This window comes from Grammomys surdaster, unplaced genomic scaffold (assembly GCF_004785775.1).
Source record: "Grammomys surdaster isolate TR1022 unplaced genomic scaffold, NIH_TR_1.0 217, whole genome shotgun sequence".
NCBI classification, from domain to species: domain Eukaryota; kingdom Metazoa; phylum Chordata; class Mammalia; order Rodentia; family Muridae; genus Grammomys; species Grammomys surdaster.
In genome coordinates, this window is record NW_021604662.1 from 1,700,539 (window position 1) to 1,716,448 (window position 15,910).

The 15,910-nt window shown below is 36.5% G+C and overlaps 1 protein-coding gene across 4 annotated transcripts in view; it reads right to left on the reverse strand.

Annotated features, from left to right (window-relative positions):
- Positions 1-15,910, reverse strand: part of Rps6ka3 (ribosomal protein S6 kinase A3) — a 109,648-nt gene that overhangs the window by 27,489 nt on the left and 66,249 nt on the right. For all 4 annotated transcript variants that reach the window (XM_028772675.1, XM_028772678.1, XM_028772676.1 and 1 more), the window contains 10 exons: positions 14,098-14,178; positions 12,295-12,374; positions 11,657-11,763; positions 9,321-9,358; positions 8,988-9,130; positions 8,049-8,119; positions 2,712-2,800; positions 2,456-2,520; positions 2,200-2,302; positions 1,435-1,559 (listed from right to left, as the gene is read on the reverse strand). In XM_028772675.1, coding sequence (XP_028628508.1) covers positions 1,435-1,559; positions 2,200-2,302; positions 2,456-2,520; positions 2,712-2,800; positions 8,049-8,119; positions 8,988-9,130; positions 9,321-9,358; positions 11,657-11,763; positions 12,295-12,374; positions 14,098-14,178 — 902 coding nt within the window. The remainder of the gene's footprint in view (positions 1-1,434; positions 1,560-2,199; positions 2,303-2,455; positions 2,521-2,711; positions 2,801-8,048; positions 8,120-8,987; positions 9,131-9,320; positions 9,359-11,656; positions 11,764-12,294; positions 12,375-14,097; positions 14,179-15,910) is intronic.

The window sequence follows — 15,910 nt, forward strand, 5'->3', positions numbered from 1 at the left end:
AGAGAGAGAGAGAGAGAGAGAGAGAGAGAGAGAGAGAGAGAGAGAGACATAGACACACACACAACACACGCAACATAAAACAAAAAACAATTAGAAAAAAGTAACTTATTCATCAAGAAATTTAACAAAATCAAGCATCAGCAATACCATAAAAGCAATTTAAGTTTTATAAACAAACAAAATGTTACTTTTTCAAATGGCTAATTTAAACCTATGATGTAAAAGATGAATTACAAATTTTAAATGTATTTTTATTTTTTGACACAGTAATCACATGTTTATGATGTATAGTATATCTCAACAAATGTATGCAATGGGCAATGATCACACAAGGTTGAATTACAATTATCTTCCCACAATTCTGTGACAAAAAGAACAAAATTTCATAGTTTATACTCCCCTTTAGCAATACTTATAAGTTTAGTTTTCTGTTGCAAACACTCCTATTCTCAGACACATGTACTTACAAAGCTACTTCTATATCCTTTACCTGCTTTTTCTTCAAATGTGATTATCAGATCATATGAAGAGGTAAATGAACTGTGCTAGATAATTTTATTTTTGTCAACTTGATAAAAAAAATCTCAACTGAAAAAAATGCCTCCATCAGCTTGGTCTATGGTATGTTTGTGGGACATTTTCTTGATTAATGTGATAGGGCCCATCCCATTGTAGGCAATGCCACTTTTGAGTAGGTGGTCCTAGGTTTTATGAGAAAGCAGTCCAAGCAAGCCAACTTCTTCATTCCTGTCTCCAGGTTTCTGCCTCCAGGTTCCTGCCTTGAGTTTACTATTTGTTTTTGTAAACAAAGTTTTATTGGTACCAATAATGTCCATTTTTATATGGATTATCTATGGCTGTATTTTTTTTGTGAGTTTTGTTTTTTTAACTTGGTCTTGATAAGCAGCCCAGGCTGGCCTTGATCTTACTCTGCAACCCCACTAACGCTGAAATTGATTTTACTGCTGCAGCCTCCACATCATGTATGGCACCAAGGATGCTTTTTTGCAACAACAGCAGTGTTAAGTAATTGTGAGAATAGTTCACAAAGCCTCGTATGTCTTCTTACTTTTTATAAAGTCTCCTAAGAAGGTATAATGGAACTTGCAGACCTCAATATATCATAGCTGACCTGACAGAGGCAAGCAATGAAATATACTAGGCCTAAGAAACATTTTGAGGTATAGAAGATGGGGCAATAAAATAGTGATGCTTATCTCAATTCTCTTAGCATTTTACTTTCAAGTCACAAATATGATTTTGGTTCATGCAAGCTTTGCAATGATAAATGAAAAAAATTTCTCTGATGTAAATGATCTAAAAATATATGTTAAGGGGCTCACTAAAAGTCAGCACATAAAATCTAATCTTATTATTCACACACTAAAATATATACTAACATTTCAAATTCTAAGTTATTGATGTGTCACTTACCTGAACAATTGAATGCACACCAACTGTCTGCATAGCTTGGCTTTCGTCATCTGAGGTAATAGCAACAAAACTAAACCCCCGAAAAAGCTGATGTGCATTAGCACTAGGTGGAATGCCAGGTGAATCTAAAAAGAATATGGAATTATTAAGAAGAGTCTTCGGGTGGTATTTAAGGGGAAAACTGTTGACATTTTGAGCTTTCTTACTTATTCTGGAGTTCTCAGTTACTTATATACATGTATATACCCATACCTATGTACCTCTTGCTATCCAAGATAACTTGGTGAGCAGTGTATTATGTCTGTCCTAATTACCTATTGTAATCATCAGCCTACTAAGTTAGTCTCACAGCCTAGAAAATGGTTAATGTTTGAAGAGCATAGTAAACCAATGAATTATTGGGTTAATGGTATTTGAAATTAGTATCATACCATTCACCTTCTAAGAATAAGGAAAATTTTCTTGATCTGTGCTGTCCAATATGGTAAGTAACCACATATAGTTACTGAATATTTGGAATGTGCCTAAATTTTAATTAAATTAAATCAGCCATATGTGATTATCATACTGGATATCACAGCCCTACATTAGGATCTATCAGTGCTACGGCTCCTCATTTTTACTAGGAGTGGGGATTTAAGGTTGATATACAGAAAATTTAGGAGATTCAAGGAAAAGACTTTTTGATTAAAACCAGAAACAGAGAACCAATGAGGCAGAGAGAGAGCCTTTGTCTTATATTTGGTTTTCATGTTTTCTCTTTACCTTTGGGAGTTTTTGCAGTAAACTCAGGATCAAAATAAAATGTATCTTCAGGTCTGCCAGTTGCAGGCTTAAAAGGTGGGTGAATCTCTCTTCTATATAGTTTCTGGTGGAAACAAGAAAGACTTGCACATGGGTTGGGTTAACTTTACAAAATAAAGGAGTTCAAACTTTTCTTTTTATTTAAAGTTGTACTGAGAACCCAGAGTCTTGGAAACGCTCCCTCAATCCCTTAAGTATGTCTTCAGATTATACTTACATTCCAGTCTATTGTTGAGAAAAATGAATGTCTTTTAATTTCTTCAACTCCATCTGGTCCAGCACCTATCAGAAATTGATTGGTAATAGTTTGATTTCTGAGGATAAATGTGCACATACTGTTCATAGCCTTTGCTTTAGACTGACTGTATGAATACATAGTAGCCCCACTTAGAACAATAAATATCCACCTTCTACTGAAAAAAAAAAAAACAACCCAAACTCATTAAGGAAACTAATGAATTCAATGTCTTTACCTAATCTGTTTGCAGGATTCCGTTTGAAAAGCATTCGTAAAAGACTCTGGGCTTCAGGACTCAGAAACTGTGGCATCCCGAGTTTGGCTCTAAATATAAATCCATGTAACAACATTTAACTTTTGGAGGCATTTTTCAACTTTAAACTTTAAACATTTTATTTTGAAAAATGTATAGATTCATCCTATGTTATCAGAAATCTTAATGACCTGCTTATCATCCTGCAATTCCTACAATGGCACTTTCTTATAGAACTGTAATGCAGTATCCTAACTGGGGTATTGACTCCGAGATAATCTACTGATCTCATTCAAATGGCTCCAGCTTTATTTGCACTTCTATGTTTTTTTCCCCCGAGACAGGGTTTCTCTGTATAGCCCGGGCTGTCCTGGAACTCACTCTGTAGACCAGGCTGGCCTCAAACTCAGAGAGCCTGCCTCTGCCTCCCAAGTGCTGGGACTAAAGGCGTGTGCCACCACTGCCCAGCTGCACTTCTATGTTTACTTAGTTTTAATTTTATGCAATGCTCTCATACACATGGATAAATAGTACGGATATACTAGTTTATTTATCTATTTACCTTCTGAAGGATACCTGAATTGTGTTCAGTTTGGATGACTATGAATAAAGCTGCTACAACCATTCATGTACAGGTTTTTGAGTAAACATATTTAATACAAAATCAATACTATGAGGATAAGGTCATCTGAGACTCAGTTATAGTGATTAATATTCTGCCTGTTAGCACTTCTTCATAAGCAAAGTAACATGGGACATGGTGAAGAACTTACAAGTAATTTAAAAAAAATTAAAAAAATGTTATGTGTGTGACTGTTTTGCCTGAATGCATGTCAGGTAGTGACCAAGGAAGCAGAATAGGACATCAGATCCCCTGGAACTAGAGTTACAAGTGTTTGTGCGCTGTCATGTGGATGACAGGAATCAGATATGGGTCCTCTGCAAGTACAAGTGCTATCAGTTAGCTAAGCCATCTCTCTAGTTCCACTTCAAATTAAAGGTTGAATTTAGTTTAAAGTTACTTACTAGGCTAGTGCTGTCCAAAATGTTACTAAATAATATGATACTTGGTGACAACATTAAAGAACATTCTATAACCCAGTGAGCTCATGGATTGTGATTTATTATAGAACAGGGAATAAAACAGTCATAAGAAGCAGAGTGAAGTGAGGGAGGAAACTGGGTGGGAGAGGACATGGGGAGGGGACTGAAGTGGGGTCAGGATCAGACGTGCTGAGAGAGATGGTCAGAGGGCCAGGAGAATGAATGGAAATCTGTAGCTGTCCAGAGTTGGGGGGTATGGATAAATCTATAGGGAGTCTCAGAGACCTGGGATGGGGGAGGCTTCCAGGAGTGCAGGTGACCTCCAGTGGAGGGATAAGGATAGCAACCCACTCACTAAACCTTCAACGCAAAATTTGTCCTAAAAGAAATGCAGGGAAAAAGACAGAGCAGAGACTGAAGGAATGGCCAACTAATAACAGCCCAACCTGAGACCCATCCCACAGTCAAGCACCAATCCCTAAAATTATTAATGATACTGTTATGCTTACAGACAGGAGCCTAGCATAACTCTCCTCTGAGAGGCTCCACCCAGCAGCTGACTGAAACAGATGCTGACACCTACAGCCAAACACTGGACAGCAGTCGAGGACTCTTATGGAAGAGTTGGGGGGCAGGATTGAAGGCCCTGAAGGGGATACGAGCCCAATAGGAAGACCAACAGAGTCAACTAGCCTGGACCACTGGGAACTCCCAGAGTCTGAGCTATCAACCACAGAGCATACACAGGCTGGGCTGAACCTCCCGGCACATATGTAGCAGATGTGCAGCTCTGTCTCCCAACAACTAGAGCGGGTACTGTCCCTAAAGCTGTTGCCTGTACTTGGGATATGTTCTTTAAGCTGGGCTGCCTTGTCTGGCCTAAATGGGAGAGGATACGTCTTACCCTGCCTGCAGGGACTTGATGCACCAGGTTGGATAGATACCCAGGGGGCCACACCCTCTCAGAGAAAGGGAGGGGAGATGGGGGAGGAACTCTGTAAGGGGGAGTTGGGGGGCAGGGATTGGGATATAAAAAAATTTAAAAAGGGCCAGGCGGTGGTGGCGCACACCTTTAATCCCAGCACTTGGGAGGCAGAGGTAGGCAGATTTCTGAGTTCGAGGCCAGCCTGATCTACAGAGTGAGTTCCAGGACAGCCAGGGCTACACAGAGAAACCCTATCTTGAAAAACCAAAAAAAAAAATTAAAAAGGCTAAGAAATCTAGAATAAATAAATAAATCATTTTCTAAATAGCTATCTCTAGCACCCTCTTTTGAGAGGGTTACTATTTGTTAAAGGATCAGGGCTCTTTTGAGAAAAACCGGAAAATCACTGTTGTATACAGTAACTAGGGTATGGCAGAAGTCTTGAAAAAGTGGTCTAACATCAGCAGACTTAGTTCAAGATGATAATTCAAGGGTAGCAGAGAACAATACGGGATGGAAAGAGGCACTATACTTAGGAGTGTGGATCAACAGAGTATGAGATGAGATATTTTCCCTTGGCTTGAATATGTGAGCAATGCATTGCAGGGGAAGGGCTAGAACAATGAAATAATTCTAAGATCAAACCAGAATATCTGGATATGAAAGAAGAAGACATGTTTCTGGCTTAGAAAATTAGATACACGGAAATGTTTATTGGGCATATAAGGATAGGAAAAGAACAGCAAACAGTTTAAAGACATGAAATCATACATAACTATAAAATCATCTGGGGAAGCCAGTTTGAGTACAGGTCTTGTGCTTGGTATACTGATATAAGAATACTTTGAAGGTAAAAACCTTCAAAGTCTGAGAGTAGCTGAAGGAAAGGCTGTAGTCAAGGAACTGAATACAGAGTGAAGGGAGGGAAAAAAACACACCAGAGATAGAACCCTGGTGAAAGAAGATAACTTAAGGGGTGGTTAGAAAAAGAGCATTTTGGACATTAAAAATAATATACATTGGAAGGAGAGTTCAGAGGTAAGGCATGTGTTGGCATGTACAAGGGCCAGGTTCAATTCCAGCATCAAGAACCAACCAACCAACCAACCAACCAACCAACCCCCCACCCACCCACCCACCCACAACTGGTTGAATTATGCTGCTTATTTGATGAAGGAATGTTCATTGTTTCATGAAATACCAGCTAATAAGTTGAGGAAAAACAGTAATAGAAGAATCACCTGTTAGAATCTTTAAAAGATTTTTAAATTAATGATTATTAACATATTAAATCATCAGACAATATTTAAACAATATTTGACTGGAAACTACCATGGTGGGCTCAGCTGCAATCAAAGTGAGAATCAGGTATTGTAAGGCCTCTGACTTAATGAAATAGGGAGTATACATTCTAAGCCATCAAATAGTACCAAGAAGTTTGAACACTTAGGTATGATGGCACATACCTAGTACTTTCACAGGCTGAGGCAGGAGGATTGAAAGTTTGAGGCTAGTCTAGGATACTAACATTAAGTTTCAGATCAGTCTGGACTACACAGTGAGACTGTCTGTCACAAAACTACAAAACCAAATCAAACACCATCACAAAAACAAGAATTTAAGCAAAAACCAGGAAAGAGGAATAAATTACTAAGCTATTGGCACAGTTCTCAAAGTAGACTAATTGTTATATAACCAAGGTAATTAAGGAATCACAGAACTGGTTTTAAATCAACTCAATTATCAATGACAATTTGCCTGGAAAACTTCCATGCCAACTGATCACTAAGTGTTATCTCTGAAAATTAGAAAATCAGGAACAGCCTCATTCATATAAACACACCTGAAGTGCCAACAGATTGGCAGTCCTACCAAAGTAATTACACTCTGATATACGATGCCAACCCACTTTTGTACATGAAAACTTGCTACTACTTGAATCCTATCATTCCCTAAAAACATGCATAAAAATAGCTGGGTCTGGTGGCACATGCTTATATTCCCAACACTCAGGAGGCTGAGAAAGAGAATAAAAATTGATCCAGTCTGAGCTACATAATGAGACACTATCTTAAAATCACACATATAGACACACACTCCCACCCCCACCACCAAAAATCCAAAAACAAACCAAAAACAGACCAAAAGAACAATAGAGAGGTAAGACAAATAGATGAAAGTAGTAAATAACTAAGAAGACAGCTTGTGTGTGTGTGTATATATATGTATATATATGCATATATGTATCTGTATATTATATATATACACACACACATACATACATATACACATATACACACACACACATACATACATATACACATATACACACACACACACACATACACACACACACACACACACACACACACACACACACACACACACACAGCCTGTGGAGTAAAAGAAGCTGAAGAATGGTAACAAAAATCCCTGATTACACTACAAGAGGCTTTGTTGAAAGGATGAAAGAAGATGAAGCAGTAAGTGGAAAGGGAGGCCAGGTCAAAGAAAGGGCTTGGCTCTTTTTTGTAAACAATAGAGAGTGTTAATGGAAACTACAGGATAGGCAACGAAATTTTGATAGTGTGAGTTCAGTGAACATTCATTTATGTAATATGTAATATGTACTTTTTAACCTTTTTATTGTGGAGAATACCATGCCAAAAACCTGTGAAAACAAACAAGTGCTCACCCAAAGTACACAGCTCAATAAATAGCTGTCAGGCCAAGAATGATAGCACTGCAAGAAACTATCATCTAGCATAATCACCTTTTTCTTATTTTGTCTGTACTTTTACCATCTGATTATAGATCTTAAAATATGCTTTACTTTTCCTACTTTGTAAGCTTTATAAATATTATCATAGAAGTGATTCTTTTGGTTCTAAGCTTTATTTATTCAACTTTCTTGTAAGAGATCCAAATTCTTGCATGCAATTTTGGCATGTCCATTTTCTTTGCTATATGGCATACTATGTTCATATAAAGGCCTGAACCTGCTTCTGGCTGCACAGTAAGACCTTGTCTCAAAATACAAACAAAAACCCATCATTTTATATTTGTATAATAGTGGATAAAGAAATACATCACAGAGGAATGTAATAAAAACTCAACTGTATGAATATTATCATAATCTGCCCTATTATTACTACTACAATGTCCACTACTCCCAATAATATTGTTCTGAACATCTTTACATTTATTTTTTGAGTACATTATTGCATAAACATTAAGTACATGCCTAGGAGTAGGGTAAACAGACAAAGGCATACATATATGTAGGTATCTTTACTTTGAAGCATTTAGTTTAACATCTCACTAAAACACATTCACTTGGGAGTACTTACTTAAGAATCATAGTCATTGTTTCTTTACGATCTTTTCCTTGGAAAGGTAGTGTCCCAGTGAGCATTTCAAACTACAGAAAGGTAAAGCAGGTATTAGCCAAGAAGCATAACGTTTCAAGACCAGAGGTTAAAATTGCTATATAAAGAAAGACATTTTCTCCTCTTTTTGTTAAAAACTGCAAAAATCATTCTATTATGGTGTTACTGAATATGCAAACTGTATCACACAATACATTAAATATCATTTGTAAAATAAACATTATTTGTTTTGAAAATAAACATTAAATTTCTATCGAAGTGTTTAATAATTCACAAAACATAAATAACTATACAATTCTGTAGAAATCAACCATATTTCAAATAACATTTGAAAAATGTAAACTATGTGACTAGTCTAACAGATTGCCAATTTCCTAGTAAGCTTTTAGAAAGGTTATTGCTAACAGACTTCTCTAAGATGCTTTTACAGAGAATAAACTTTATTAATGCCTTCAGGTTCGTCTAACCTAATGATACTGTAACACAATGTTGTTATTTATAAAGATCAAGCTTTGAGATCCACAAAATCAAGTCAATAAGTAATATCCCCAAACCCCATTCTCCTAATGTTTTAGGTAAGTTTATGATTTTGTATTGGGCTGTATTCATACATATTCTGGGGTACACGCAGCCCATGGACTACAAGTTGGATACATATGTCAAAAAAAATCAAAAGAAATCTATTTTGGACTTTTCAAGTTAGGATGAGATAGAAGCAGCCAATAGGTTCACTAGTCCTACCCTTCAGGCAATCATTTAATTTGGTTACTTAGTATTTATAATAGAAAATACTGAAAACCAAAGTACTCATTTTTTCACTTATAATATGCCCTGGTAAAACTCATTTTAAAAGTGAAACAACAACTTTCACCCCTTAAAAATCAGAAATTCAAGTCTTACCATCAACACACCAAAAGACCACCAGTCAGCACTCTGAGTATGGCCTCTACGATTAACCACTTCTGGAGCCATGTATTCCACAGTGCCACAAAAAGAATAAGCCTTCTTCTCGTGGTCAATAGATTCCTTACTTAAGCCAAAATCTGCCAAAATCAATTTTGAATTAATAAATATTCAAATTATTTTACATAAAATTTAAACTCTGAATTCCAATACTTATTTATATTTAGAAATATTGACTTAAAAATTTAATAGTTGCTACTTAAAACTTTTATCATAATCAACCTTAAAGAAAATACAGGAGAGGATATTTTAATAAAATGAGGATTTTACCAGTTAACTTGATGTGACCTTCTTCATCAAGAAGTATGCTGCAAGAAAACAAAGTCAGAAACTGTCTTTAAAACATCCTACACAGAGACATACATACAGAAGCTGAAATGGAAATTACTCAACCAGTAGCTGACCATATTCACTCTGCATGGTTGCTTTTGGCCATGAGTAATGATTAAGAAAGCAATTAAACAAGCTATACTTTTTCAAGGTGCTTTAATGCTTTTCTACCTACATTTTCTTGTCCATACATACTAGATATGAGGCACATATTAAATCTAAACTCTTTTTTTGAGATAATATCAATATCTCAGTTACACTCAAGGCCTTCCTCCTGCTTCAATCTTCCAAGTGCTGGGATTACAGATTTATTTTATTATTTTATGTATATGGGTATTTTGCTTGCATCTATGTATGTACACCATGTACATGCTTGGTGCACATGGAGACCAGAGGAGTCCACTGGATCACCTGGGACTGGAGTTACAGATGGTTGTGAGCCTCCATGTGGGTGCTGGGAATCAAATCCAGGTCCTCTATAAGAGCTACAAGTACTTTGAACTGCTGAGCCAACTCACCAGCCAAAGATACTTTATATTTTGAGATGAGTCTTGGCTATGACATACAGGCAGGTCATGAACACCTGGACTCAAGTGCTCTTCTCACCTTATCTTTTGAGTACTGGGTCTACAGGTATGTACTAATGTGCTCGGCTAACTTATACAGTTATAATGGATGAATTAAATGACATGTGGCTCTCATGTCAATAAAGCTCTTTAAAATTATTCTTTATATATTGGAAAAAGAAAAACAAAACAACTCCTGTATGTATATTATATGAAATATCAGCTTCTTGATGAACGCCACTATAAGGGCTGTGGAAAGTTTGCTAAATTCACATTTAAAAAAATTGAAAACGTAAGAATAGAATTTCTTGCCGGGTGGTGGTGGCGCACGCCTTTAATCCCAGCACTTGGGAAGCAGAGGCAGGCGGATTTCTGAGTTCGAGGCCAGCCTGGTCTACAGAGTGAGTTCCAGGACAGCCAGGACTACACAGAGAAACCCTGTCTTGAACCCCCCCCCAAAAAAAAAGAATAGAATTTCTTTTTCTTTTTGTTTTTATTTGAGACAGAGGTCTCTCTATTTAGTCCTGGTTGTCCTAGAGCTTTCTATGTATACCAGGCTGTCCTCAGAGATTCACCTAGTTCTGTCTCCCGAGTGCTGGGAATAAAGTTATACATCACCAGGCCTGGCTAACAAGAAATTTTCAATAAACAACATTTTTGAGAAAGGGTTAGCTCTATACCATTCTTCACAGGCTAAGTAAAAGAAAGAAACAGTACAATGAGAAGCAAAATATCATCATGAGATTGGGAAAAACTCTCTACTAATAAGTCTTGAGAGAAACTACAAAAGAGTAGTTGGTCCAATGAGGAAAATGTGTATAGACTAAAACAATGTAAATACATTTATAATGAAAAGATTTGTAATATATATGAAATGATTAAAGCTCTTTTTTTCCTTTTTGTGATAAGGATCTTAATACATTTCTAGACTGGCATCAGATCTGTGCTCAAGTAAACCTCCTGCCTCAGTTTTTCCAAGAGATATGACTATGTGAATGTTCAACTGTTACTGGATAAATGACTAGAATTCTTAGTTTGAGGCTGGCAACATGACTCAGTGGGTAAAGTTACTTGCAACCAATCTGATTTAAATCCCCAGGACACGCATGGTAGAAGGGGAAAACTGTTGGTGGTTGTTCTCTGATTTCCATATGTACACCACTGTGTATGTGCATGCCCACACAAAATAAAGAATTGAAGGTAATTTAAAAAACTTTTTAATTTGTAAAATTCTCTTTTAAGTCAATGGGGAAAATGACATTCAAAAAAAAGTGAAGCCATGAATAGAAAACCCATAAATACAAACTGCCAACCAACAGGCTTTAACCTCATTAAAAACCAAAGAAAATAAATGAAAATCAGGAAATCTGGGCAGCGAGAGCGCACTCCTTTAATCCCAGCACCCAGGAAGCAGAGAAAGGCAGAGCTCTGAGTTTGAGGCCAGCCTGGTCTACATAGTGAGTTCCAGGACAGCCATGGGTACATAGATGGGCCCTGTCTCAAATCAAACAAACAAAGTAAATGAAAATAGGTTAATAGTATTGTTTAGTAAATAGTTTAAAAATGTAAGATCATACAGTGTTAGCAGACATGCGCAGCACAGTATTATAATGCATAGCACAGGTATGGAGATCTATGAAGTCATGACATTTTATGACCTCCTTTACAATTGTATCACATTGAATTCAAATTAATAGCATGGCTCCTTACTTTTCTGGTTTTAAGTCTCTATAGATTATTCCCAGGCTATGCAGATGGTCTAAAGCAAGTGCAAGTTCAGCCAAGTAGAATTTGACATCTTCTTCTGTGAACATCACCTAAAACAAAATAATATTTCTAACTTTATTTTCTTTTTATGTCTATGTTTTTTTATGTAAGGTTCTACATGAGACTTTAACTATTCAAACAATTTGTAAATATGTTAATCAGATATAGATTTAGTTACAATTTACTCATGAAATCTGCAAGATGATTTAATGTCAAGTATAGTCATACGCTAAATGTTAACTATGCCCTGTAGCAGAAATACTTTTAGCATATAAACATTTTAGAATTAAAAATGAACTTGAGAATAAATGCTGAATTGGCAGTACCAATGATTAAGGACAGTTATTGCTGTATTATCAATTCTGAAAAACAGGAAAGCAGCAGAGTTAAGGTAAGTTTTTCATGTAAAGCACTGCTTTCAGTATAAATTCAAAAGATAGGGAAATAATTCTTTCTGACTCAGTTTCTTGAAAGAATTTTGTGCTACAAAAGAAATTATAATAACATGCAATATTGAAATAAAGTTTTAATTGAAATAGAACAAGTAGAAATAAATTAAAAAATAGACATTAATTATATACCTCTTTGGATAAGCGTGTAAACAAATCTCCTCCCCTGAGAAAATCCAAAATAAGATACAACTTCCCTTCAGTTTGAAAAGCTGAATGAAGAAACAAAATTTCTGTTTAAACCACTGTAGTTTATTTTTGCGGCTTATATTAAGTCAATTCATTCACAAATAAATATTTTTAGCAAGTAAGTGATACCAGAAATCTAAGCTTATTTCTACATGCTTAGTTCTACACAGAAGAAAACATTGATTCTCTTAGTTTCAATGAGAAAATGTCAAATACAGTGTCTTAATATGGACCAAAGTTTTCTATAGGCAAGAGTCTCTCAAGAATGCTACCATTTTAAAGACATTATCAGTAAGAAAAACTCACACCAGAAAGATTTCTTTTGTTTCTTTTTTTATTAATTGTTTTATTTATTCAGAAAGATTTCTTTAACCATGAACTAAAATACAAAACTATGCCACACCATGGGTTGGTTTATATTCAATCATATAGTATATGGATTCTATGCTTTTACACACTAAGAATTAGCAGTTGGCTTTCAGAGAAGAAAGTTAGGTGGTAGAAGTTTTTTTTTTTATAAATTATTTATTTTTTCTTAAATCATAATTCATTCACACAGGGGTTATAAACATAGAAAGGCAGGATGTGAGGAAGGGGATGACACTGGAGTGTGGGTGTTCGGGGTGGGGCAATACAGCTATCTTTCAGAACCGGTTATCGGCTGGGTTAAGGTTCAGGCGACAGGTCACTGTGACTCTGCCTATGACTCACTTGTCCTTATCTAAGTTGTTATTGTCTGCCAAGGCTACCTATTTACAAGGTCTATAACTACTCAGGCTGGTAAATTGTCACAAAAGTTGCCTGTTATCATTAGCTTATAGCCATGTGTTTCAATGTTTTTCCACAGAGACCCAAGACATGTTAGTATACATGTATGACAGGCCTATTGCTGATTTTAGGCCTATGGCTGAATTTAGGCCTTCAGTGTGTAAGCAGGGCTGCCCCTGACATCTCCTCCCTTCTCTAAGTATAGAAGGGCTGTGGCAATTCTAATCTTGCGAAGGCGGGGATAGAGGCCTGACCTCTAGTAATTGAAGGGGACCTTGTAATGGCTCCAGTCCCCCTGTCGTTGTCCAGTGAGGCATGAGGGCCATACCCGTCCTGATGTCTTTTTCCTGGAGAGGGGATACTTTTGACATCAACCCCTATGCAGTCAGGCTTGTCCCTCAGGGAACCCAGATAGATATTTTTATCTTTTATTGATATTCCCTTGCAGTGCTTAGCCTCGCAGCCTAAGCAAGAATTCACATCGCCAGTCAGAGGGGGCTCTGGGTGGCACCTCTCTGCTTGGTCTAGGGGCAGAAGTCCCCTCTTTTATGTTGGGTGGAGATGGGTTTTGCGAACACCTTGTATAAAGTAACAACCTCATCTTGAGTCTCGTGGTCCTCCATAGCTAACTTATGATAATGTATCTGAGTAGGTTTTGCTACCAAATTATTTATCTGTTGTTTCACAGAGTTAGTCAGCCTATTTGAGGCCCAGGGACCAGCAGAAATAAGCAAAAAGAACCCAAATAATGGCCCCAAGATGGGAGGAAGTAGGGCTGACAACCTTGGAGAGGCTGAAAAAGGTGGTAGAAGTTTTAGGATGCTGATACTGGGTCTCTTTCTTGTCTTCACTTTGGGCCAACACAAACGAAATACAAAATGCTGCTGCAGTGTTATATATCTATATTTCAGTATATCTGAATATACTCAGAGGGTGAGAGAATCAGGGGAAAGGGATGAGACATGGTTCAGAACTTACCGTAATGCAATTTGACAATGAAAGGATGATTGACTTCTACCAAGATATCACGTTCCATTTTTGTCCGAACACGGTCTCGAACTATAAAAGATTGCACACAGGATACAATATAAGTATTTTTAAAGATAATATTAAAACAAATTATCTTTAGATCTCATTTTAAATTCAAATTTTCTTATGCACATAAAATATGAATTTTTATTGCTGTTGAATTTTTAAAATCTATAAAAATAACTTTTACTATATTATGTAATAAAAAACAACTGTGTATTTAAAAACTCTATGCTTTAAGTTAAAAATATATAAGACATATTAGGTATTGGGTTTAGAGGCATTTTAGTGGGAGTTGTGAAAAATGGGTAAAAAGCATAAGAGTTCTTTAAAAATAAGCCATTTCATGAAATATTAAAACAAAAACTTGGCCGAACAGTGGTGGTACACGCCTTTAATCCCAGCACTTGGGAGGCAGAGGCAGGTGGGTTTCTGAGTTCGAGGCCAGCCTGGTCTACAGAGTGAGTTCCAGGACAGCCAAGGCTATACAGAGAAACCCTGTCTCGAAAAACAAAACAAAACACAAACCTGAAATAGGTTTCAATACTTTTACTAGCTCTATCACCTCAATAACTGTTGATTAATTCTCTATAAAATGTAACAGACTTTGTAAAGGACTGATAAAATGTGGCAGACAGGGCAAAGGATATATATATATATATATATATCAAGAGGTCTATTTTGAGGGAAGAAGAAAAATGGGAGGAAGGGTAGACTGTAAATGTTGTACAGGTGAAAGACCAACGGGTTTTACCCCTTTTTTAAATTAGAAAGATATGGATTCAAATTTGTATAATCACGACCAAGTTACTTCTTTAAACTCTCTGGCACATCAGTCACCTTTTAGGTATAAAATTGGGTAATTTGACTGTACTGTTGAGTTTGTGGATAAAGTTAATAACTAAAACTTAGTGTGTAAGAAGTATTTAAGTAATGTTTACTATCATTATTATATCAAAGAGCAGTAGTGTGAATATGATTAAGGAGAAGTTTCTCACCAGTGGTAAGTATTACTTGAGTTCAGAGAAAGGCAAGATCAGTTTTACTTGTAAAGGAAGACTAGAAGTCTAGAAGAAGAGGCATGGTTAGGATACAAGCTTTAAGACTCTCCCAGTGGCATGTGTTCTAAGGAGTACCAGCACCTGAGTAGGCATGGAAGCATAAATGATGACTTGCAAGGAGCTACATCAGTGTGCAAACAGAACAGAGGAATAGCCCAAGGAGAATTCGGATTCATGATAAATCGAAATGCTGGGAAGTATTTGGAGTTGTGGCAAAATTCTTTTCCAGAAATAAACATTTCCTGAGCAAAGCTGGCATTAGAGCAAGAAGTACATCAAAGGGCTCAGAATATAGGGGAGGTGTGAGAACTTAGTAAATGATCAGAAAACATTCTGAGAGTTAGATATAGTGGTATGTGTCTGTAATCATAGCATTTCAGAGGTAGAGGCAGAAGCATTAGGTGTTCAAAGCTATTCTCAGCTCTGTGGTGAGTTTGAGACTAGCCTGTGTTACACAAGACTCTTGTCTCAAAAAAAAAAAAAAACCCAACTAACCAAACAAACTAAACTAAACCGAACCAAATCAATAACAAAATCTTTCAACATTTATGTTAGTGATTAAGACAAAAAAGAAAGATGGGGTGGAGGAGACAAGGTGAAACTAAGTTAGATTTATTCTCAAAGAGATATGTAAAAAAACAGCAATAAGACTCCTGGAGAAAAAACAAACAAGAAAGAGCCACTGAGAAATGGTTTAGTGG